Genomic DNA, 21,091 nt, shown 5'->3' on the forward strand with positions numbered 1-21,091 from the left:
AGAAAGAAAGAAGATCCACAGTCATTCTGATACTTGATCCATTGTGGCACTTGACTTCCAGGAAAACAAAACTCCTGTGCCACGTGAAAATCTTGTTACTCATTTAATATATATTATGATAAACTCTACCAACATTGGAAAAAAAAGTCATAAAATACCAGAGAAAGAAAGAGAGATATACCACTCCCCTTCGCCAAGGAGTTTGCAGTAAATGGTCCACAATTTTATTACGTTCATCAACATCCAAATTGATGCAGTTCTCAAATTCTAAAATTTTAATAGTCCGGAGTTGGAATAAATGGATCTCGACTCAAGACAAGTGCAATTTGTTGCACATAATTTGAGGAGAGATTGATGCTCCGGTAAATATTTTATTCTCTTGCAATCAATTAAATCAAGTTCAACTATTCTTGAAACTTGTTTGATGGTATCGGTATTTTCTAAATTATTTCCACCTATGAACAAATGTTTCAATGACACTATATGGCAAAGAGTGTTGGGAAATTCTAATAGGCCACACAACTCTAGATTAACCTCCTCTAGAAGGGGAATCTCACAAAGCAGGATTATCAAACCTTCACATCTCCTAAAATTTAATGTTCTCAAATTTCTTAACCGATTGATAGAAGATGGTAGTCTTTTTATCCCAGTGCAGTGCCATAACAAGCTCCAAAGATTCTAAATTCCCAAAGCTCTGGCGGTCCATGCAGAACTATGCAATGACCAATGTAAATAATTCTAAGTTCTTTCAGATTGCAAAGCTGTGCAGTAATTCTTTTATACCATTACTACGTGCACCAAACTTGTCTAGAGATTCTAAATTACCAAAGTTCTCTCGCGGACTCTGCAGATATGCACATTCATTAACCGATAATTCAGTAAGATTTTTCAGATTGCAAATGCTCTCTGGTAATTCTTTTATACCAAGACCATCTGCAATAAGTCTCTCTAGAGACTCTAAATTCCCAGTGTTCTTTGGCAGACCAAGGAGATTCGCACATGTTTCAACCGATAATTCCACAAGGTTTTTCAGATTGCAAATGCTGTCTGAGTATTTCTTTTATAGCAGAGCCACATAGAAAAAGCTCCTCTAGAGATTCTAGATTCCCCAAGTCCTCCGGAAGTTCTGTAGATTCACACAATCATAGATACCAATTTCTCGAGAGATTTGAGATTGCATATGCTGTCTGGCAGACTTTGAAGCTCCATCAAACGATTCAAATCCAACCGAGAAAGATGAGAGAGACACCTAATTGATGAGGGCACTTGTTGTACTGCAGTATTACTTAAATCTAAACGTCTTATATTACATGGAACCTCTGAAATCTGTATGATTTTTGAGCAATAGTTCATAAAAAGAACCTTAAGACTTTCCAAATGAAGCAAGCTCGGTAAATTGCAAAGACTTACACAAAACATTAGATTCAGTGTAGTAAGCTTGCTCAAATGTTTTAGAGGTGAGGGAATCTCACCAAACTCATACATGACATCAAATCTAGAACCTCAAGATTTGGGCATCTAGACAAGTCTGAAGTCCGATTAGATCCTTACGATTTGAGGTCAACATATTTCAAATTTCCAAGATCTTTGAGAAGGAGAAGATATATATGTTAGGGGATGGGCCAAATTCAAGACAACGATGAAAATACATAAAGAAGTATAAAGACTACCTGAACTCCATTCCAGAGTTCCTTAATTTTGCTATTAGTCAATCGAAGATCAACGATTCTCGGCACATGAACTCAATAGCAAAGATTTCAAAGGGTATTGATACCAAGCAAAGTAACCTTAGCTCCTCTGGAAGAAATATGATTCCTTCCGAGAGGTTTACTCTGTTGTGATGAGGTATTGAACAAGAGAACTTGAGAAATTTGAGATTATACATTCTCTCAAAGACTGTAGGACTTAGTTCCACCTCTCTAATTTTGGACATGTCTAGCGATATCCCTTTATTTGCTCCAGTCCTGCTTAAAACAATCAAAGAGTAATTAGCTTCAATATATTTAAAATCTCAAAAACTTGAAAAATATATCAAAGTGTTTAATTCTTGCCTCAGCTCTTGTCAACAGTAATATATATCCTTAGGATGCCACACCGCTACGTTGTCCAAGCCGCTTTTCCTCGCAAATAATATCCTTGCCCATTTGTTGCAGCAGATCATGAATATGTAACTTGTTTTTCGTAATAGAAATAAGAGACATATCAGCTAGACGACTAATTCCAATTATTGAGCCAGGGATATCCAGATATTTTCAACAAGACCTACATCTTCCCTTTGAAGAAGCACACAATGTCAAGAAAAATTTCCTTGTCCTTTGCGTAAAGAGCATCATAGCTTAGTCTCAATATTCTCTGAATTTTTCATCGATGTACTTTGCAATTTTTCTAATTCATCCGCCCATTCTCTCACACTTCTACCATATAAATTGGAACCCAAAACTTTAATGGCTAAAGGAATGCCTTGAGCATATTCAACGGCCTTCTCTGACAAAGACCATATAATCTTTTCCTGCAATATCTTGTTTGAAGGCATGGAAGCGAAAAAGACAAGAAGATTCACAGTCATTCAATTTCTCAACTTCATATATTTGAGCCTCCATGTTCCTAAGCAGTTGCTTATCTCTGCTTGTTATAATGAATTTGCTACCTGGACCATAGATAGCAGGTTTTCCTATGGAACGTTCTATTTGATCTGAATCACTCACATCATCAAGAGCAATGAGAACTTTTTCTCGTGACAACCGTCTCCTGGTGGGCAGACCTAAATTACAACTTTCCCTACCTAATACTTGAAAAAGGATTTCCTTTCGACAAAGATCTGGTCCGTACTTTTCAAACTTTTCCCTGACATTTGCAGCAAAGCATCGCCTATTGAATTGATCAGAAATTCGATCAAATAATTTTTCAGCAATGGTAGTTTTTCCTGTACCACCCATCCCCCAAATTCCTAAAACACGCGTAGACTCAAGGCATAATAAGGATTGAGCATCCTTGACACGGGAATCAATTCCCACTAACCCTTCATCAAAAGAATGACTTGGAAACACATCATTTAATTTTTCTGAAATGTGTTTGTCAATTTCCTTAATTAGCTCGGAGTCAGGCCTGGACAAGTATAAAAGGCAAAATGATCAACCACAACACATGAAGAAAATAAATAAAAATATTCATCATGATATGAGAATAATTTGAGGGTATTTAATTTAAATACTTATTTATATATTTATAACTTACTTAATGTTATGGGAAACCAACCCTGCTATCCCAGCAATTTCTCTCAAAGCTTGGCACCAGCTCTCCACCTTGTCTAAAGAGTTGTTGAAAACTTCTCTATGCTTAGCAAGTGCAGCTCCAAAGCTACCTGTAAGTTCTTGAACATGGGTTGGATCTATACAGTAGAAAACTGGTAAAACCATTTGTTCCATGTCTTTCTTGCACTCAAGTATCTTCACAAGTTCTTCCAAACACCAGGGAGAATAAGCATAATTTTCCGACAAAATGACCAACGAAAAGTATGACTCTTCAATTATTTCCAAGAGGGAGGATGAGATCTCTTCTCCTCTATCAAGTTTTTCATCCACAAAGGTATTGGCTTCGTTTTGGCGCAAAGCCTCCCGCAAATGGCTGAGAAAACCATCGCGGATATCGGCACCTCTAAAACTAATGAACACATCGTACTTCTTCGATGGAAGAGTGATCAAGGAAGAAGAAGAAGAAGAAGCCATAATTCCTGATAATAGCAAAAGGGAACACAACAAACTGTATAAAGGAAAGAGGAAGACAATGTTTTTGTTTGTGGTTAGAAAATGCGAAATTTTGGTTAATCTTTCCAGTGAAAAAAAAAAATCACTTTAAGTAATGCTAAAGCACAAAAGCAAAACACAATAATTCTTTCAAAGTAGAAATTAGGAAGCCTTTATAAATCCACCTTCAAAAAATATAATTTATTTTCTACTATCCCTTTTTTTTCCCTAAGAATGAAAAAATAAATAAATAATGAAAAACAAAATTTAACTATTTTAAAGCACATTCAAACACTACCTGCACACATTCATTTTAAAATGAATAATTTTTTTTAGTTAAAAAGAATTAAATTTTTTCATTTTAAAAATAAAAGTAATTAAAAAATTAATTAAGGTAAATTTTTATAAAATTTTAGATTTCAAAAAGGAGGATTAAGAATTTTCACTCCATTAATCAAACATAAATTTAGAAGAAATTAAACATAATCAATGAATTTTTTTATTTGGTGGTATTATAATTTATAAATTTCAATTTCAATTAAAATTTGAGATGTAAGGAAATAATTTGAAAGAAATTTGGAAAGTAGAAGATAATAATGTTTTATCTCTGTGTACAGGAAAGACTCGTGGTCAACCTTACCTTTCAACTTTCCAAGGGACAATTAATTTCGGTGCCATATCTCTTTCTTATTAATTTGCCTACCTATATTATTTATTGTTTCTATCTTTAAATGAAAGAATAAAATAAGAAAATAATAATTTTTTCTTTATTTATGTTTTAAAAAATCTGACTATTATAAATTTTCAAAAATATTTTTTTGTTAATATGGGTTATTTTATGTTCAAATTTTATAATATAAATATATATTGGTGTCTAAATTTCTCAATTTGTACATATTTATAAAAAAAAATGATATGAATATATTAATTTCTTTAATCAATGTGTAATTAATCATTATGTAATATTTGTTTAAATATTTAAAATTTCATTGATTTAATATTTTTCTAAAAAATGTTTTTTAGAGGATTATTTTAAAAAAATTCGTTTATGAATAATTAAATATTTATTAATATTAAAAAATAATTATTTATAAAATAATGAGTGAATAAGGCATATCTCAATAAGAATGTATTATTAACATTTTTCTTGATGAGAGTTATTGTTTTATATTTTTTAATTTACCTATTGTTGATAATTTAAAAAAAAAAATTGATAGTGGTAATTTAAATGAAAAGAGTTAATTTATTTAGAGAACTGTTAACTTATCAAGAATAAAGGTGTAAAAAATTTTTTATTGGCTACAAATTTTTTTTTTAATTTAATTAAAATCTTTTTAATAATTTGCTTTCTTTTTAAATTGACTAATAAGTTTGAGAGAAAATATAGGATATAAATATAGCAACAATTTCAAATGAGATTGCTATATTTGTTTTGTTTTATTTAATTTTTAAATTTTTAAGGGTGTTTTAATCCTTTTTATTTTAATTGTGATCCTATTATATTAAGTTGTGAAATAGAGACTCCAATTTTTATAAGAATTAAAAAAAAAAAAAACATAAAATGAATAAAGAAAAAAAAGTGATATCAATATTTTTATTTTATTAATATATGCATGACAATAATTTATTCAATTAAGGATCTGTAACTATAAAAATAAAATTATAAATATTAAATAAATCATAATAAAAATTAAAATTGCCAATGAATTTTTTTTTGTAAAGTTTAACTTGAATATTAATTTATGTGTTCAGTTTTTTTTTTTTTTTTTCCATTTACTTTCTCTCCCAAACAAGCCTTGATGTCACAAATGGCCGAGGGGTTAAGCTAACTATCTCTACTATCATGCATTATCTTGATGAATTTTTCTTTCCTAAACTCATCATAAATCTAAGAAAATGTATAATAGAATGCATTTATTAAATATATAGATCTTATAATTTATTATTAGATAATTTATTATAAATAACTTGTTTAATATTATTATTAAAATTATTATTAAAAAAATCTTTTTAAATATATAATATTATTAAAAATTAAATTTAACTTAAATTAGATATATATATATATATTATTTTTTTATCGAAAGAAATTTTATATATTTTAATTACTAAATTCTAATTAAGATAAATAATGTTTTCAACTTATTTATTTCGACGATAATCTTTTAAAAGCTGTTAATCTAAATTATGGTAAACTTCAGTGCCGATTTGAAAAAGAGTTCAACATAAAATTATCAATAAAAAAAAATAAGAAGAAAATTAGAAGGAATTACTGTTGAAATTGCTTCTTAGAAAAAGGTCATGAATGGGAGAAATCACATGTCCAGATGCTCAACCCTTACTATTACTATTTATTTAATCGTAATTAAAAAATATTTATAATTATTTATTTAAACGTTTAATATTTTTAGTCCAATTGATTATTATTATTATTATTATTATTATTATTATTATTATTATTATTATTATGCCAAATGCCCAATTCAACTTTTAAATTTCAGGTCTTATGAGTTTGCTACCTCTCTCTTAAGTTCTCAACTGCGAGTGCTTTAATTTTTTTTTTTTTTATTTTATAAACTCTCAGTTGAAAGTTTTATTAATTAATTTATTTATTTTCATTTTCAACTATCTTACTATTTTATTATACATATATAGCTATAAGTTTGGTGAGCTATCATAAGATATGTTTAAATTTGCGTATAATTTTGTAAAAAATAATTTTATGAGTCATAGAGAGAGTCGATGAAAAATATATAAAAAAAATATATGTAAATATGATTTTTTGTAGCAGAAGAAATTTAATTATTAGAAAAGAAAATGTGAAAGTCGAAATAGTAGGAAATAAAAGAAAAAAAAAATTAAATAGAGTTTGATAATTAGTTTAAAAAATATTTTGATATTAAATAAATAATGGTAATAATTTTGTGATATATATTCAGATTTTTTTTTTTTTACTTATTGTGACACCTACTTCTAATATCATCATAATGTGCAAGAGAAATGTTGAAAAAAATAATAATAAAAAAGACATGGAAGAAAATAAATTTAGAATTCTGTAGAATATAAGCAAAGGTGAATTTTATGGTTATTTTGTTTTATTAAAAAGTATTATTATTATTATTATGGAATTCCATTCCAGAGAAAGATCAGTCAACATCTTTGGAGCAAACCTCCATCACATCAATAGGAAAATTAGAATTGAGAATTAAAGGACCAACCACATAATGCATATGCGAAGCCATTGTGTGAGCAGCAATATTGCAAGAGCGCGCGAACATATCTGACCTGAATAGATGAGAAAATACAGCACAACTCTTTAATTTTCTATAGTAAAAAAGTTAAAAAAGAGGTCGAACTGGGAATTTTATAGCAAGGCAAAAGATATATGAAAAAAAAAATGATCGAGAAAACAAGAAAAGAAAAAAAGGAGAGAAATAAGGGCGAGCACTATTTGATTTGAATAAATAAATTGATCTTAATCTTTTGGAGTAAATGAACTTTGTATTATTTTTCTTACCTTAAAGAATTCTATATCTAGCGAAGTTGGCAAAAAAAAGAAACTGACCTAGACTTTAGAATAAGCCTGTTTAGTTTTATACCATGAGACCTGCCTACCAAGAAATTTTTATACGATCCATCATAATCTGAGACATAATATATATTGTATGACTTATATAAGAATGACAATGAGTAAGGTATTCGCGAAAGTCATCTTATTTGATTTCGAACCTGATTAATATTTTTAATACTCAAATTTACGCTAAACCTAATTAAAATTTATTTTCAACTAATTAAACTAGTCCCTAAAAAATTCTTTTATTAATAATTTATACTAATTTTATTTATTTAAAATATAAAAAGAGTAACCTCCAAATCATGAAGAGACAGAAAATTAAAAGAGAGATGGGATATCAGCATTTCACCCATAGATGCTTATCAAGAAAAAAAAAAAAAATTCCGCCATTGGCATCTCTTGACACCTCTTCACTTTGATGAAGAAAGTGAAGAAATCAAGTGCATGGCCTGTGAAAGACTAATTATTGCTATTGAACCATCTCATGGTTGCCTTTCATGCAAATATTTCCTCCATGACCAATGCCTCAACCTAACTCGCTGGCGTCACCACCCATCTCACAATTCTCACCCCCTAACCCTCCTTCCTACCCCAACATACTCTTATGGGTCCTATTCATACGATGCATGTGGGGTTCCTAGAAGCTCCTTCAGCTTTAGCTGTGCTCAATGTGAATTTGATTTGCATACCCATTGTGCCAATTTACCTAGAACAGTCATTATTGATGCACACCCTCATGAGCTTAAACTCACCTTTGATATTCCTTATGGTGGGAATGGGAACACTTCCATTGTGTGTGATGAGTGCGGTGGAGTGGACAAGAGTTTTTGGACCTACAAATGTGTTGATTGTGCGTTTGATTGGCATTTGAACTGTGTGAAGACTGATCAAGGGACAGGATTAAATCAAAACCAGCTAGAGACACAGGACATGGTGGGTGGGCAACCAAAAAGAGCTAATGATGCATTGGATCCAATTAGGCAAGCAGCAAATCAGATGATGGAAGATCAGCTTGAGATGATGAGATTGCAAAATCAGTTGAACGGAACCAGACTGATGGCATCCGCAAATCTAATGACGTGGGCATGGCGTTGACTTGATTATGTCAACTAAATTTCAGTATAGTCATCTTTGTTTGTCTTCGTTTAGTTTGCATGACTTCCAACAAATTAAACGTCAAACAAGGATATAAAAAGACATAAAAAGGGCAATAAGCTGCGCTCAAAATATTCCCTTAGCTATCAGAATTTTAGGCTCCAATCTATAGGTAACCACAATATAACTGTACAATGTACACTATTTAATGATATGACAGTCTACTATGCTGGCTAACCTGCAAAAAAAAAAAATAATAATAATAATAATAAAGAAATATTAGAAAGAGTAATGTAACACCCTAACCCAACTGACTCAACTGACTTAAATAACTTTCAGCCTTAAATCACCTGATCCAAAATGGTTAATCAGGTTATTTAGTAGCTAGGACTAAGGATTACATTAACCCTTTATCTTCTTCTTGCTCCAGCGAATACTAAATAAAATTTCTAAGCAAAGTTATGTATGCAATTCCTAATGTATTAGCTCTGGCAATGCAGATTCTTCCTATCAAAGAAATGCTTTCTTGACAAGCAATCAATTGAACATCTATCTCACACTCTGATTGTAAATGATTTATCCCACATAATCCTTGGCTCCGCTGAAACCAGTTCGCATTCATTTTGCATACATTGTAATTGCAGGACCTGCCACCCAAGAGGGTAAAAACTTGCAATTCAAAAGAAAATTGTACCAAATCTCAATGCTGATATGAGCAAAACAAATGTTTTGAAAGTTTATAAAGATTTAACATTAGTCTCACTCTTTAACATTAGTCTCACCTTTGAAACATAGGTTTGCACACTTCCCTGTAAGCCAGAATTGAGGACAAGAAACATATCTTCCTATCATCCATTCCATTTGGAGAGGAAAACGACATGTTCTTTGGCGATTATTAGCAAGTGAGAGCATTTATATCAAGAGAGAAATCATATCCACCGCCCAGCGCTTTAAAAGTAACCTGAGGTGGTTGTTCATCGCCATGTTTCAGTCTTTTAAGGGGAGGCTCCTCCTCCTCCTCTAGATGGATACAACACTTAACTATCCCATTGTAACTGCGTCGTTTTTTAATATCTTCAACAAAAAATTGGAAGACCATGCTATTCTGTATGAAATTAAGAGAAGAACGCCAAAAGAAGATGTGTTCTGAATGAACAACCATTCTATCCGTCCTATTGTAACCAACAAGAAAATTCTTTTCATCCCAATAGTGATCAAATTGATATTGGCTATGTCCAGACTCGTTTATGAAATGGACTGTGCATCCAATTCTTTGGAAATGATAAGGATGACAAACTTTGGGATCAAAAACAGCACAAAATGTGAAACAGGTAGATTTCACCAGCTCCAGTTGTCTAAATGACAAAAAGAAAGAAGATCCAGAGTCATTCTGATACTTGATCCATTGTGGCACTTCACTTCCAGGGAAACATAACGCCTGTGCTACATGAAAATCTTGTTACACATTTACCATATAGTATGATAAACTCTACCAACAATATGAAAAAAAATAAAAAATAAAAAATAAAACACTAAAAGGTCTTATGATACGGAGAAAGAAAGAGAGATATACCACTTCCCTCTGCCAAGAAGTTGCCAATAAATGGTCCACAATTTTACTACATTCATCCCCATCCAAATTGATGCAGTTGCCAAATTGTAAAGCTTTAATACTCTGGAGTTGGAATAAACAGGATGCTGATTCAAGACAAGTGCAATTATTTGCAGATAATATGCTGAGAGATGGAAGCTCTGGCAAATATTTTAGTCTCATGCAATCACTTAATTCAAGTTGAACTAGTCTTGAAAGTTTTTTGATGGTATCTGGTATTGTCTCGAAATTATTTCCACCAATGTACAATTCTTTCAATGACACTATATGGCAAAGAGTGCTAGGAAATTCTAGCAGGCCACAAAAATCTAGATTAGCCACCCCTAGAAGAGGAAACCCTGTCAAAGATGGTCGTCTTTTTATACCAGAGCCAGATGCCGTAATACGCCCCAAAGATTCTAAATTCCCAAAGCTCTCTGGCAGTCCATGCAGAACTACGCAGTCAGAATGTCAACCACTGTAAGTTGTTTCAGATTGCCAAAGCTGTCCGGTAATTCTTTTATACCAGTACCATATGCCTGAAGCACCTTTAGAGATTCTAAATTACCAATGTTTTCTGGCAGACCCTGCAGATTTACACAATTGCCAAGAAATAAGGCTGCAAGATTTTGCAGACTGCAAATGCTTTCTGGTAATTCTTTTATACCAGTACCACTGGCATAAAGATTCTCTAGAGACTTTAAATTCCCCAGGTTTGCTGGCAGACCAAGGAGATTCACGCATCTCTCAACTGATAATGTCGCAAGTTTTTTCAGATTGCAAATGCTGTCTGGTAATTCTTTTATAGCAGAGCCATCTGCTAAAAGCCTCTCTAGAGATTCTAAATTCCCCAAGTTCTCCGGAAGTTCCTTTAGGTTCCCACAGTGACCGATACAAAATTCTCTGAGAGATTTGAGATTGCAAATGCTGTCTGGTAATTCTTTTATAGCAGAGCCATCTGCTAAAAGCCTCTCTAGAGATTCTAAATTCCCCAAGTTCTCCGGAAGTTCCTTTAGGTTCCCACAGTGACCGATACAAAATTCTCTGAGAGATTTGAGATTGCAAATGCTGTCTGGTAATTCTTTTATAGCAGAGCCATCTGCTAAAAGCCTCTCTAGAGATTCTAAATTCCCCAAGTTCTCCGGAAGTTCCTTTAGGTTCCCACAGTGACCGATACGAAATTGTCTGAGAGATTTTAGATTGCAAATGCTGTCTGGAAGACTTTCAAGCGCCGTCGACCAACCCAAATCCAAATAAAAAAGATGAGAGAGACCTCCAATTGATGAGGGCACTTGCTCTATTGCATTTCCACCCATATATAATCTCCTTATATCACATGGAACCACTGGAAACTCTATGATTTTTGGGCAATCCTGTACGGCAAGAACCTCAAGACTTTTCAAATGAAGCAAGCTCGGTAAATCGCACAGACTTGCACAATTTGTTAGCAACAGTGAAGTAAGTTTGCTCAAACATTTTATAGATGGGGAAATTTCAACCAAACTTGTACATGTAAGCAATTCAAGAACCTCAAGATTTGGGCATCCAGACAAGTCTGGAATTCTGATTAGATCCTTAGAGGAGCTGAGGTTAACATATTTCAAATTTCCAAGATGCTGTCATGAAAATGTGAAGATATGCATGTTAGGGAGATGGACCAAATTGAAGACACTTTGAAAGTATATGAAGAAGTATAGAAGACTGCCTGAACTCCATTCCAAAGTTCCCTAATTTTGCTATTAGTCAAGCAAAGATCAACAAGATTCTCAGCACATGAACTCAATGGCACATATTTCAAAGGGTATTGATACCAGTGCAGTAACCTTAGCTCATCTGGAAGAAATTTGAGTCCTTCCGAGAAGTTTACTCTGTTTTGACTGAGTACTGAACAGTAGAACTTGAGAAACTTGAGATTGTACGTTCTCTCAAAGACCGTAGGACTTAGTTCCAACTCTCTGATATTGGACATGTCCAGCGATATACCTTTATTTGCTCCAGTCCCCTGCTTAAAACAACCAAAGAGTAAATTAGATTCAAATATATGAAAAAGGTGCACACTAGATATTATAGGCATTTCATGCCAATGTCAAAAGAAAGGGAAAAAGAGTAAAATCTCAAAGAACTTGAAAAATATATCCAAGTATTTAATTCTTGCCTCAGCTCTTGTCAACAGGTAATATATATCCTTAGGATGCCACAGTCTGCTACGTTGTCCAATCTGTTTTTCCTTGCAAGTAATATCCTTGCCCATTTGTTGCAGCAAGTCATGAATATGTAACTTGTTATTTGCAATAGAAATAAGAGACATATCAGCTAGACGACTGATTCCAATTATTGAGCCAGGGGTACCCAGTACATTTTCAACACGAACTTTATCTTCCCCTTCGAAGAAGCACACTATGTCAAGAAAAATTTCCTTGTCATGTGCAGATAGAGCATCATAACTTAGTCTCAATATTCTGTGAACTTTTTCATCAGATGTACCTTCCAATTTTTCTAATTCATCTGCCCATTCTTTCACACTTCTACTATATAAATTGGAACCCAAAACTTTAATGGCTAATGGATTGCCTTGAGCATATTTAACTGCCTTCTTTGAAAACACCATATATTCTTTTCCTACATTATCTTGTTTGAAGGCATGGAAGCCAAAAAGCCAAGAAGCTTCACAGTCATTCAATTTCTCAACTTCATATATCTAAGCCTCCATGTTCCTAAGCAGCTGTTTATCTCTGCTTGTTATAATGAATTTACTCCCTGGACCGTACATAGCTGGATTTCCCATGGAACGTTCTATTTGATCTGAATCACTCACATCATCAAGAGCAAAGAGAACTTTTTCTCGTGACAACCGTCTCCTGGTGGACAGACCTAAATTACAAGTTTCCCTTCCTAATACTTGAAAAAGGATTTCCTTTCGTACAGCATCTGGTCCGCACTTTTCAAACTTTTCCCTGACATTTGCAGCAAAGCATCTCCTATTGAATTGACCAGAAAATCGATCAAATAATTTTTCAGCAATGGTGGTTTTTCCTATACCACCCATCCCCCAAATTCCTAAAACACGCACAGACTCCAGGCATAATAAGGATTCAGCATCCTTGACACGGGAATCAATTCCTACTAACCCTTTATCATAAGAATCACTTGGAACCCCATCATTTAATTTTTCTGAAATGTGTTTGACAATTTCCTTAATTAGCTCGGAGTCAGGCCTGGACAAGTATAAAAGGCAAAATGATCAACCACAACACATGAAGAAATTAAATGACTAAAAAAAAATCACCATGATATGAAGACAATTTTAAATGATCAATCACGATTTAAATGCCTTTTTTTTATTATTTACTTTGATTGGAACTCGAAGTCAACACGTGATTAAAGGTTATAAGAAAAAAATATTAATATGTTTTAGTATCTTTGTAGGTTAAATAGAAAACAATAAAAAGTAACTTGCCTAATGTCACGGGAAACCAACCCTGCTATCTCAGCAATTTCTTTCAAAGCTTGGCACCAGCTCTCCACCGTGTCTAACGAGTTCTTGAAATCTTCTCTATGCTTAGCAATTGCGGCTCCAAAGCTACCTGTAAGTTCTTGAACATGGGTTGGATCTATACGGTAGAAAACCGGTAGAACCATTTGTTCCATGTCTTTCTTGCACTCAAGTATCTTCACAAGTTCTTCCAAACACCAGGGAGAATAAGCACTTTTAAAAGTTTCACATTTTTTTCTTTAATTTGAAAAAATAAAAATTTCAAATCATATGAAACTTTATATAAAAAAAATATAAGAAACTACTTGTTGATATCATTTTAAGATATATATATATATATATATATATATATATATATATATATATATATATATATATATATATATATATAAGAGATTCAAAGCAACAAACAAAAATAAAAACATTCTTATGAATTTTTTTCTCAAATAACAAATCAATATATTTTAATAATTTCAAATTGTCTTTGAGAATATGGTTAATTTTACTTTCAAATTGGGTAATATTTTAATTATTAAATAATTTAAATTTTCTAACTTAAATAAAAACTGAATATTATTCAAAAAATATTTTATTTACTTGTTAAGCATGTAAGTTTCATTGAAAAATTTTATTATTATTTGTTATTTTAAATTTACTTTCTTTTTCATATAATTTTACATGATTTGATTTTTTATTTTTTCCTAAATTAAATAAGAAAATAAATAAAATAGAAATCTTAATTTTTTATAAGTTTAATTTAGAACCAAAAATAAATAATGAGAGGTTCTTACTTTTCATAGGGTGGTTACAGTTTAGGAACCGTAAGTTACGATTCTTGAACTGCTAGTTCAAGCTTAAACCAAGCCATCATGGGACAATTTGAGAGGATTTATGAATCACGGTTCCAGTTCGAGACCTAACTTAAAATCGTTCAGAGGGCGGTTTGAAAAAAAAATTAGTTGAAAATAGTTTGCAGGGTGGTTTAGGAGTGATTTGATGTTGATTTGGATAAAAAAAAAAATTGGAAAAAATTTTATTAATTTAGAATTAAGTTACATTTGTAAAAATATTTTATTTTTTTCTTAAAAATCTTCCGCTTAAAATAAAATAAGAAAAAAATAATAAAATTAATTTATCTTTAAGGAAGATTTAATAAGAAATGACTTCTACTTAATTGAAAAAAATTAAAGATAAAATTTTGCTTACGTATCATCCTATGATTTAGAGGAATCAAAGTATTCAGTTATATTTTGCTTGTCCTTTTTCTAAAAATTGTAAGATAAAATTTAATAATTAAGAACAGTATAAAAGAGAAAAAGAATTAAAATAAATGGTATTAGAAATTTTATCGATGATGTAAAATAGTGCTCGAGCTTTAACACAAGCAACTAGCTAAGGTGGAGAATTGTGCTCAAGCTTCAACACAATCAGTAATGTAACACCTGCTTAGTTTGCATGCTTTCCAACAAAATCATGTCAAATAAGGATATGTAAAGCTATCAAATAGGGCAATAACCTGTGCTTAAGGTATTCCGTTAGCTATTAGAATTTTAGGCTCCACTCTATAGATAGCCACAATATGCAACTGTACAGTGTATACTGTTTAATGATATGACAGTCGACTATGCTGGCTAACCTGCAAAATATCGTAAAATATATATATATATATATATATATATATATATATATATATATATATATATATATATATATATATATATATATATTAGAAAGAGCATTATATACATGATTGCTAAATAAAATTTCGAAGCAATGCTATGTATCCAATTCCCAAATATATAAGTTCTGGCAATGCGGATTCTTCCTATCAAAGATCAATTAAACATCTATCTCACCCTCTAATTGTAAATACCATATCCCACATATTCCTTGGCTCTACTGAAACCAGCTTTTTCCTTTTGCTGCTCTTACATAATGTGATAACCACATCCATCTTGCATCCTAGTATAACATGCCACCCAAGATTGGTAAAAATTTACAATTCAAATTGTACCAAATCTCAATGCTGAGATGAACCAAAAGAAATATTTTGAAAGTTCATAAAGATATAACGTAGTCTCACCTTATAAAGATATAACATTAGTATCAATGTCTTTGCCACTTGGAGAGGAAAACGACATGTTCTTTGCCACTGATTAGTGAGTGATGGTATTTATACCAAGAGGGAAATCATATCCACTGCCGAGCACCTTAAAAGCAACATGAGGTGTTTGATCTTCTTCATGTTTCAGTCTTTTATAGGGAGGCTCCTCCTCCTCCTCTACATGGATACCACACTTAACAATCCCATTGTAACTGCGTCCTTTATTGATATACTCAACAAAAAATTGAAAGACCATGCTATTCTCTCTGAAATTAAGAGAAGAACGCCAAAAGAAGATGTGTTCTGAATGAAGAATGATTTTATCCTTCACACGGAGATTACCATTAACACGGTACAATTTACCCCAATAGTAGTCAAATTGATATTGGCTATGTCCAGACTCATTTATGGAATGGACTGTACATCCAATTCTTTTGACATGACAAGGATGACAAACTTTGGGGTCAAAAACAACAAAAAATGTGAAATAGGTAGATTTCACCTGCTTCAGTTGTGTAAATGACAGAAAGAAAGAAGATCCACAGTCATTATGATACTTGATCCATTGTGGCACTTGACTTCCAGGAAAACAAAACTCCTGTGCCACGTGAAAATCTTGTTACTCATTTAATATATATTATGATAAACTCTACCAACATTGGAAAAAAAAGTCATAAAATACCAGAGAAAGAAAGAGAGATATACCACTCCCCTTCGCCAAGGAGTTTGCAGTAAATGGTCCACAATTTTTTTACGTTCATCACCATCCAAATTGATGCAGTTCTCAAATTCTAAAATTTTAATAGTCTGGAGTTGGAATAAACTGGATGCTGACTCAAGACAAGTGCAATTTGTTGCACATAATTTGAGGAGAGATGGAAGCTCCGGTAAATATTTTAGTCTCTTGCAATCACTTAAATCAAGTTCAACTAGTCTTGAAAGTTGTTTGATGGTATCAGGTATTTTCTCGAAATTATTTCCACCTATGAACAAATGTTTCAATGACACTATATGGCAAAGAGTGTTGGGAAATTCTAATAGGCCACACAACTCTAGATTAACCTCCTCTAGAAGGGGAATCCCTGCCAAAGCAGGGATTATCAAACCTTCACATCTCCTAAAATTTAATGTTCTCAAATTTCTTAACCGATTGATAGAAGATGGTATTCTTTTTATCCCAGTGCCAGGTGCCATAACAAGCTCCAAAGATTCTAAATTCCCAATGCTCTCTGGCAGTCCATGCAGAACTATGCAGTGACCAATGTAAATAATTCTAAGTTCTTTCAGATTGCCAAAGCTGTCTGGTAATTCTTTTATACCAGTACTACGTGCACCAAACTTGTCTAGAGATTCTAAATTACCAAAGTTCTCTGGCAGACTCTGCAGATATACACATTCATTAACCGATAATTCTGTAAGATTTTTCAGATTGCAAATGCTCTCTGGTAATTCTTTTATACCAGTACCATCTGCAATAAGTCTCTCTAGAGACTCTAAATTCCCCAGGTTTGCTGGCAGACCAAGGAGATTCGCACATATTTCAACTGATAATTCCACAAGGTTTTTCAGATTGCAAATGCTGTCTGGTATTTCTTTTATAGCAGAGCCACATAGAAAAAGCTCCTCTAGAGATTCTAGATTCCCCAAGTTCTCCGGAAGTTCCTGTAGATTCACACAATCATAGATACCAATTTTTCTGAGAGATTTGAGATTGCATATGCTGTCTGGCAGACTTTGAAGCTCCATCAAACGATTCAAATCCAACTGAGAAAGATGAGAGAGACACCTAATTGATGAGGGCACTTGTTGTACTGCAGTATTACTTAAATCTAAACGTCTTATATTACATGGAACCTCTGGAAACTGTATGATTTTTGAGCAATTGTTCATAAGAAGAACCTTAAGACTTTCCAAATGAAGCAAGCTCGGTAAATTGCAAAGACTTACACAAAACATTAGATTCAGTGTAGTAAGCTTGCTCAAATGTTTTAGAGGTGAGGGAATCTCAGCCAAACTCATACATGACATCAAATCTAGAACCTCAAGATTTGGGCATCTAGACAAGTCTGGAAGTCTGATTAGATCCTTACAGTCGCTGAGGTCAACATATTTCAAATTTCCAAGATGCTGTACCGAGAAGGAGAAGATATATATGTTAGGGGGATGGGCCAAATTCAAGACACTGATGAAAATACATAAAGAAGTATAAAAGACTACCTGAACTCCATTCCAGAGTTCCTTAATTTTGCTATTAGTCAATCGAAGATCAACCAGATTCTCGTTACATGAACTCAATAGCAAAGATTTCAAAGGGTATTGATACCAGTGCAGTAACCTTAGCTCCTCTGGAAGAAATATGATTCCTTCTGAGAGGTTTACTCTGTTTTGATGAGGTATTGAACAGTAGAACTTGAGAAATTTGAGATTATACATTCTCTCAAAGACTGTAGGACTTAGTTCCACCTCTCTAATTTTGGACATGTCTAGCGATATCCCTTTATTTGCTCCAGTCCCCTGCTTAAAACAATCAAAGAGTAATTAGCTTCAATATATGTAAAATCTCAAAAAACTTGAAAAATATATCCAAGTGTTTAATTCTTGCCTCAGCTCTTGTCAACAGGTAATATATATCCTTAGGATGCCACAGTCTGCTACGTTGTCCAAGCCGCTTTTCCTCGCAAATAATATCCTTGCCCATTTGTTGTAGCAGATCATGAATATGTAACTTGTTTTTCGTAATAGAAATAAGAGACATATCAGCTAGACGACTAATTCCAATTATTGAGCCAGGGATATCCAGTATATTTTCAACAAGACCTACATCTTCCCCTTTGAAGAAGCACACAATGTCAAGAAAAATTTCCTTGTCCTTTGCAGAAAGAGCATCATAGCTTAGTCTCAATATTCTCTGAATTTTTTCATCAGATGTACTTTGCAATTTTTCTAATTCATCTGCCCATTCTTTCACACTTCTACCATATAAATTGGAACCCAAAACTTTAATGGCTAAAGGAATGCCTTGAGCATATTCAACGGCCTTCTCTGACAGCACCATATATTCTTTTCCTGCAATATCTTGTTTGAAGGCATGGAAGCGAAAAAGACAAGAAGATTCACAGTCATTCAATTTCTCAACTTCATATATTTGAGCCTCCATGTTCCTAAGCAGTTGCTTATCTCTGCTTGTTATAATGAATTTGCTACCTGGACCATAGATCGCAGGTTTTCCTATGGAACGTTCTATTTGATCTGAATCACTCACATCATCAAGAGCAATGAGAACTTTTTCTCGTGACAACCGTCTCCTGGTGGACAGGCCTAAATTACAACTTTCCCTTCCTAATACTTGAAAAAGGATTTCCTTTCGTACAGCATCTGGTCCGCACTTTTCAAACTTTTCCCTGACATTTGCAGCAAAGCATCGCCTATTGAATTGATCAGAAATTTGATCAAATAATTTTTCAGCAATGGTGGTTTTTCCTATTCCACCCATCCCCCAAATTCCTAAAACACGCGTAGACTCAAGACGCGTAGACTCAAGGCATAACAAGGATTGAGCATCCTTGACACGGGAATCAATTCCAACTAACCCTTCATCAAAAGAATCACTTGGAAACACATCATTTAATTTTTCTGAAATGTGTTTGACAATTTCCTTAATTAGCTCGGAGTCAGGCCTGGACAAGTATAAAAGGCAAAATGATCAACCACAACACATGAAGAAAATAAATAAAAATATTCATCATGATATGAGAATAATTTGAGGGTATTTAATTTAAATACTTATTTATATATTTATAACTTACTTAATGTTATGGGAAACCAACCCTGCTATCCCAGCAATTTCTCTCAAAGCTTGGCACCAGCTCTCCACCTTGTCTAAAGAGTTGTTGAAAACTTCTCTATGCTTAGCAAGTGCAGCTCCAAAGCTACCTGTAAGTTCTTGAACATGGGTTGGATCTATACAGTAGAAAACTGGTAAAACCATTTGTTCCATGTCTTTCATGCACTCAAGTATCTTCACAAGTTCTTCCAAACACCAGGGAGAATAAGCATAATTTTCCGAGAAAATGACCAACGAAAAGTATGATTGTTCAATTATTTCCAAGAGGGAGGATGAGATCTCTTCTCCTCTATCAAGTTTTTCATCCACAAAGGTATTGACTTCGTTTTGGAGCAAAGCTTCCTGCAAATGGCTGAGAAAGCCATCGCGGATATCGGCACCTCTAAAACTAATGAACACATCGTACTTCTTCGATTGAAAAGTGATCAAGGAAGAAGAAGAAGAAGAAGCCATAATTGAGTAAAAAGGAACACAACAGTTGTATATAAAGGAAAGAGGAAGACAAGAACACAGCAATTGTATGAAGGAAAGAGGAAGACAAGGCTTTTGCTTGTGGTGAAAAAAAAAAAAAAAAAAGCTGAGAATATGGGAAATTTAAAGAAGCACCAGAGAAGGGCTATGTTTGGATCGGAAGAAAATAAGCGCAAAGTTATGAAGGAAAGTAAGAATTTTTTTTTTTTTTTTTTTTTAATTTGGAATGAGGCAAAATTAAGGATGAAAAACAAGTGTGAAAAATAATAATTAAAAATTACTATTATTTTCCTTCCAATTTAGACAGAGTGAATAAAATTATTTTTTTATTCTTATTATTATTTGTTTTAGGTTTAAATAAAAATAAATATTTTACTATTTAAAAAAAAATATTTTCTCCTCTTATTTTCTTCTTAATATCCAAAAAAATATAATAATTTTTCTATCACTTTTATTTTCTTCCTTTATTTTTTTTTCTAATAAAGTTTCCAAACATAAAGCTAAATAAACGAACGTAACGATGACTTATCAAAAAAATTAAAATGGATAAAAGCTCTTTTTTTCTCTAAATTTTTTATTTATGTTTAATTTTATCTATATTTAATCTAATTTGTCAAGTATTTTAATTTAAATTAGTATATAAATTTATTTTTTAATATTTTTTAATATTAATCAATTAAAATATTAATTAATTACGTCAATAAGCTTTTTTCCAAATTAAAATACAGGACGGGTGGCACAGCATGCAAGTCTTGGTGAGAAAAATTATTGCTGCCCCACTTTTTCAAGGACTGACTTTTTTGTTTTAAATTCACATTACTTTTTCTGCTTTATTTGTAAGCTAGGGACTGTTATTGACTTGACTTGGTGCCTTTTTTTTTTTTTTTTTATTGAAAGACTTAATTGAAACTAATCTCAAGATGTGTAGTTTAATAAAAAAAAAAAAAAAAGTAAATACCATATATAATCACTTAATTTTATATGTATTTTTATAAATATTTTTAAATTTTAAATTTTTAATTTTTAATTTTTTTTTAAATTTTTAATTTTTTATAAAATTTATTAAATTTTAATTTTTATATAAAATTTATTAAATTTTAATTTAATTTTATAAAAATTACTATAATTAAAAATTAAAATTTTTAAATTAATTTATAAATTGATAGACTATTTTAT

General features: G+C 32.2%; 6 protein-coding genes across 7 annotated transcripts; 1 reads left to right on the forward strand and 5 right to left on the reverse strand.

The window, feature by feature from the left end:
• Nucleotides 1–748: 748 nt before the first annotated feature.
• On the reverse strand, nucleotides 749–2,144 carry LOC131182058 (disease resistance protein RUN1-like). The gene is made up of 3 exons (XM_058150688.1): nucleotides 2,091–2,144; nucleotides 1,153–1,326; nucleotides 749–1,057 (listed from the first exon to the last, which is right to left on the reverse strand). Exons 1-3 carry the CDS (start codon nucleotides 2,142–2,144, stop codon nucleotides 749–751), a joined length of 537 nt encoding a protein of 178 aa, XP_058006671.1.
• Nucleotides 2,145–2,471: 327 nt separating this feature from the next.
• LOC131182059 (TMV resistance protein N-like) lies at nucleotides 2,472–15,457 on the reverse strand. Its single transcript, XM_058150689.1, has 4 exons — nucleotides 15,353–15,457; nucleotides 15,013–15,132; nucleotides 3,235–3,730; nucleotides 2,472–3,105 (listed from the first exon to the last, which is right to left on the reverse strand). Exons 3-4 carry the CDS (start codon nucleotides 3,723–3,725, stop codon nucleotides 2,472–2,474), a joined length of 1,125 nt encoding a protein of 374 aa, XP_058006672.1. The 5' UTR covers nucleotides 3,726–3,730; nucleotides 15,013–15,132; nucleotides 15,353–15,457.
• On the forward strand, nucleotides 7,430–8,412 carry LOC131182060 (protein VACUOLELESS GAMETOPHYTES-like). Its single transcript, XM_058150690.1, has 2 exons — nucleotides 7,430–7,433; nucleotides 7,673–8,412. Exons 1-2 carry the CDS (start codon nucleotides 7,430–7,432, stop codon nucleotides 8,410–8,412), a joined length of 744 nt encoding a protein of 247 aa, XP_058006673.1.
• On the reverse strand, nucleotides 9,606–13,214 carry LOC131182298 (disease resistance protein RUN1-like). The gene is made up of 2 exons (XM_058151353.1): nucleotides 9,986–13,214; nucleotides 9,606–9,850 (listed from the first exon to the last, which is right to left on the reverse strand). The coding sequence occupies exon 1, from the start codon at nucleotides 11,317–11,319 to the stop codon at nucleotides 10,459–10,461; it is 861 nt and encodes a 286-aa protein (XP_058007336.1). The 5' UTR covers nucleotides 11,320–13,214; the 3' UTR covers nucleotides 9,606–9,850; nucleotides 9,986–10,458.
• LOC131182061 (disease resistance-like protein DSC1) lies at nucleotides 11,604–12,611 on the reverse strand. The gene is made up of 2 exons (XM_058150691.1): nucleotides 12,159–12,611; nucleotides 11,604–12,005 (listed from the first exon to the last, which is right to left on the reverse strand). The coding sequence occupies exons 1-2, from the start codon at nucleotides 12,609–12,611 to the stop codon at nucleotides 11,604–11,606; spliced, it is 855 nt and encodes a 284-aa protein (XP_058006674.1).
• LOC110660906 (disease resistance protein RPV1) lies at nucleotides 15,223–20,043 on the reverse strand. Of its 2 annotated transcripts, XR_009150597.1 has the most exons (6): nucleotides 19,407–20,042; nucleotides 18,203–19,277; nucleotides 17,818–18,114; nucleotides 16,306–17,727; nucleotides 15,580–16,198; nucleotides 15,223–15,458 (listed from the first exon to the last, which is right to left on the reverse strand). XR_009150597.1 is itself a non-coding variant. In XM_058151352.1 (5 exons), exons 1-5 carry the CDS (start codon nucleotides 19,895–19,897, stop codon nucleotides 15,653–15,655), a joined length of 3,831 nt encoding a protein of 1,276 aa, XP_058007335.1. In that variant the 5' UTR covers nucleotides 19,898–20,043; the 3' UTR covers nucleotides 15,223–15,652. The 2 variants fall into 2 exon arrangements, 1 of the variants encoding a protein (XP_058007335.1); XM_058151352.1 differs by having other exon boundaries at nucleotides 15,223–16,198; nucleotides 19,407–20,043.
• Nucleotides 20,044–21,091: the final 1,048 nt, after the last annotated feature.

The sequence above is a fragment of the Hevea brasiliensis genome, chromosome 8 (genome assembly GCF_030052815.1).
Source record: "Hevea brasiliensis isolate MT/VB/25A 57/8 chromosome 8, ASM3005281v1, whole genome shotgun sequence".
Lineage (NCBI taxonomy): Eukaryota > Viridiplantae > Streptophyta > Magnoliopsida > Malpighiales > Euphorbiaceae > Hevea > Hevea brasiliensis.

What these genes read in the sequence shown, in the direction of transcription:
- LOC131182061 (XM_058150691.1), bottom strand. Translation starts at nt 12,611, where the DNA reads ATGGTGTTTTCAAAGAAGGCAGTTAAATATGCTCAAGGCAATCCATTA. An exon ending in ACCTGTTGACAAGAGCTGAG is followed by an intron (nt 12,006 to 12,158) that starts GCAAGAATTAAA and finishes TGTTTTAAGCAG; the next exon opens with GGGACTGGAGCAAATAAAGG.
- LOC131182298 (XM_058151353.1), bottom strand. Translation starts at nt 11,319, where the DNA reads ATGGGTGGAAATGCAATAGAGCAAGTGCCCTCATCAATTGGAGGTCTC.
- LOC131182059 (XM_058150689.1), bottom strand. Translation starts at nt 3,725, where the DNA reads ATGGCTTCTTCTTCTTCTTCTTCCTTGATCACTCTTCCATCGAAGAAG. An exon ending in TTGGTTTCCCATAACATTAA is followed by an intron (nt 3,106 to 3,234) that starts GTAAGTTATAAA and finishes ATACTTGTCCAG; the next exon opens with GCCTGACTCCGAGCTAATTA.
- LOC131182058 (XM_058150688.1), bottom strand. Translation starts at nt 2,144, where the DNA reads ATGGGCAAGGATATTATTTGCGAGGAAAAGCGGCTTGGACAACGTAGC. An exon ending in TTGGACAACGTAGCGGTGTG is followed by an intron (nt 1,327 to 2,090) that starts GCATCCTAAGGA and finishes AAAATCATACAG; the next exon opens with ATTTCAGAGGTTCCATGTAA. An exon ending in TCAAATCTCTCGAGAAATTG is followed by an intron (nt 1,058 to 1,152) that starts GTATCTATGATT and finishes CTGCTATAAAAG; the next exon opens with AAATACTCAGACAGCATTTG.
- LOC110660906 (XM_058151352.1), bottom strand. Translation starts at nt 19,897, where the DNA reads ATGGCTTCTTCTTCTTCTTCTTCCTTGATCACTTTTCAATCGAAGAAG. An exon ending in TTGGTTTCCCATAACATTAA is followed by an intron (nt 19,278 to 19,406) that starts GTAAGTTATAAA and finishes ATACTTGTCCAG; the next exon opens with GCCTGACTCCGAGCTAATTA. An exon ending in AACTCTGGAATGGAGTTCAG is followed by an intron (nt 17,728 to 17,817) that starts GTAGTCTTTTAT and finishes TTCTCGGTACAG; the next exon opens with CATCTTGGAAATTTGAAATA.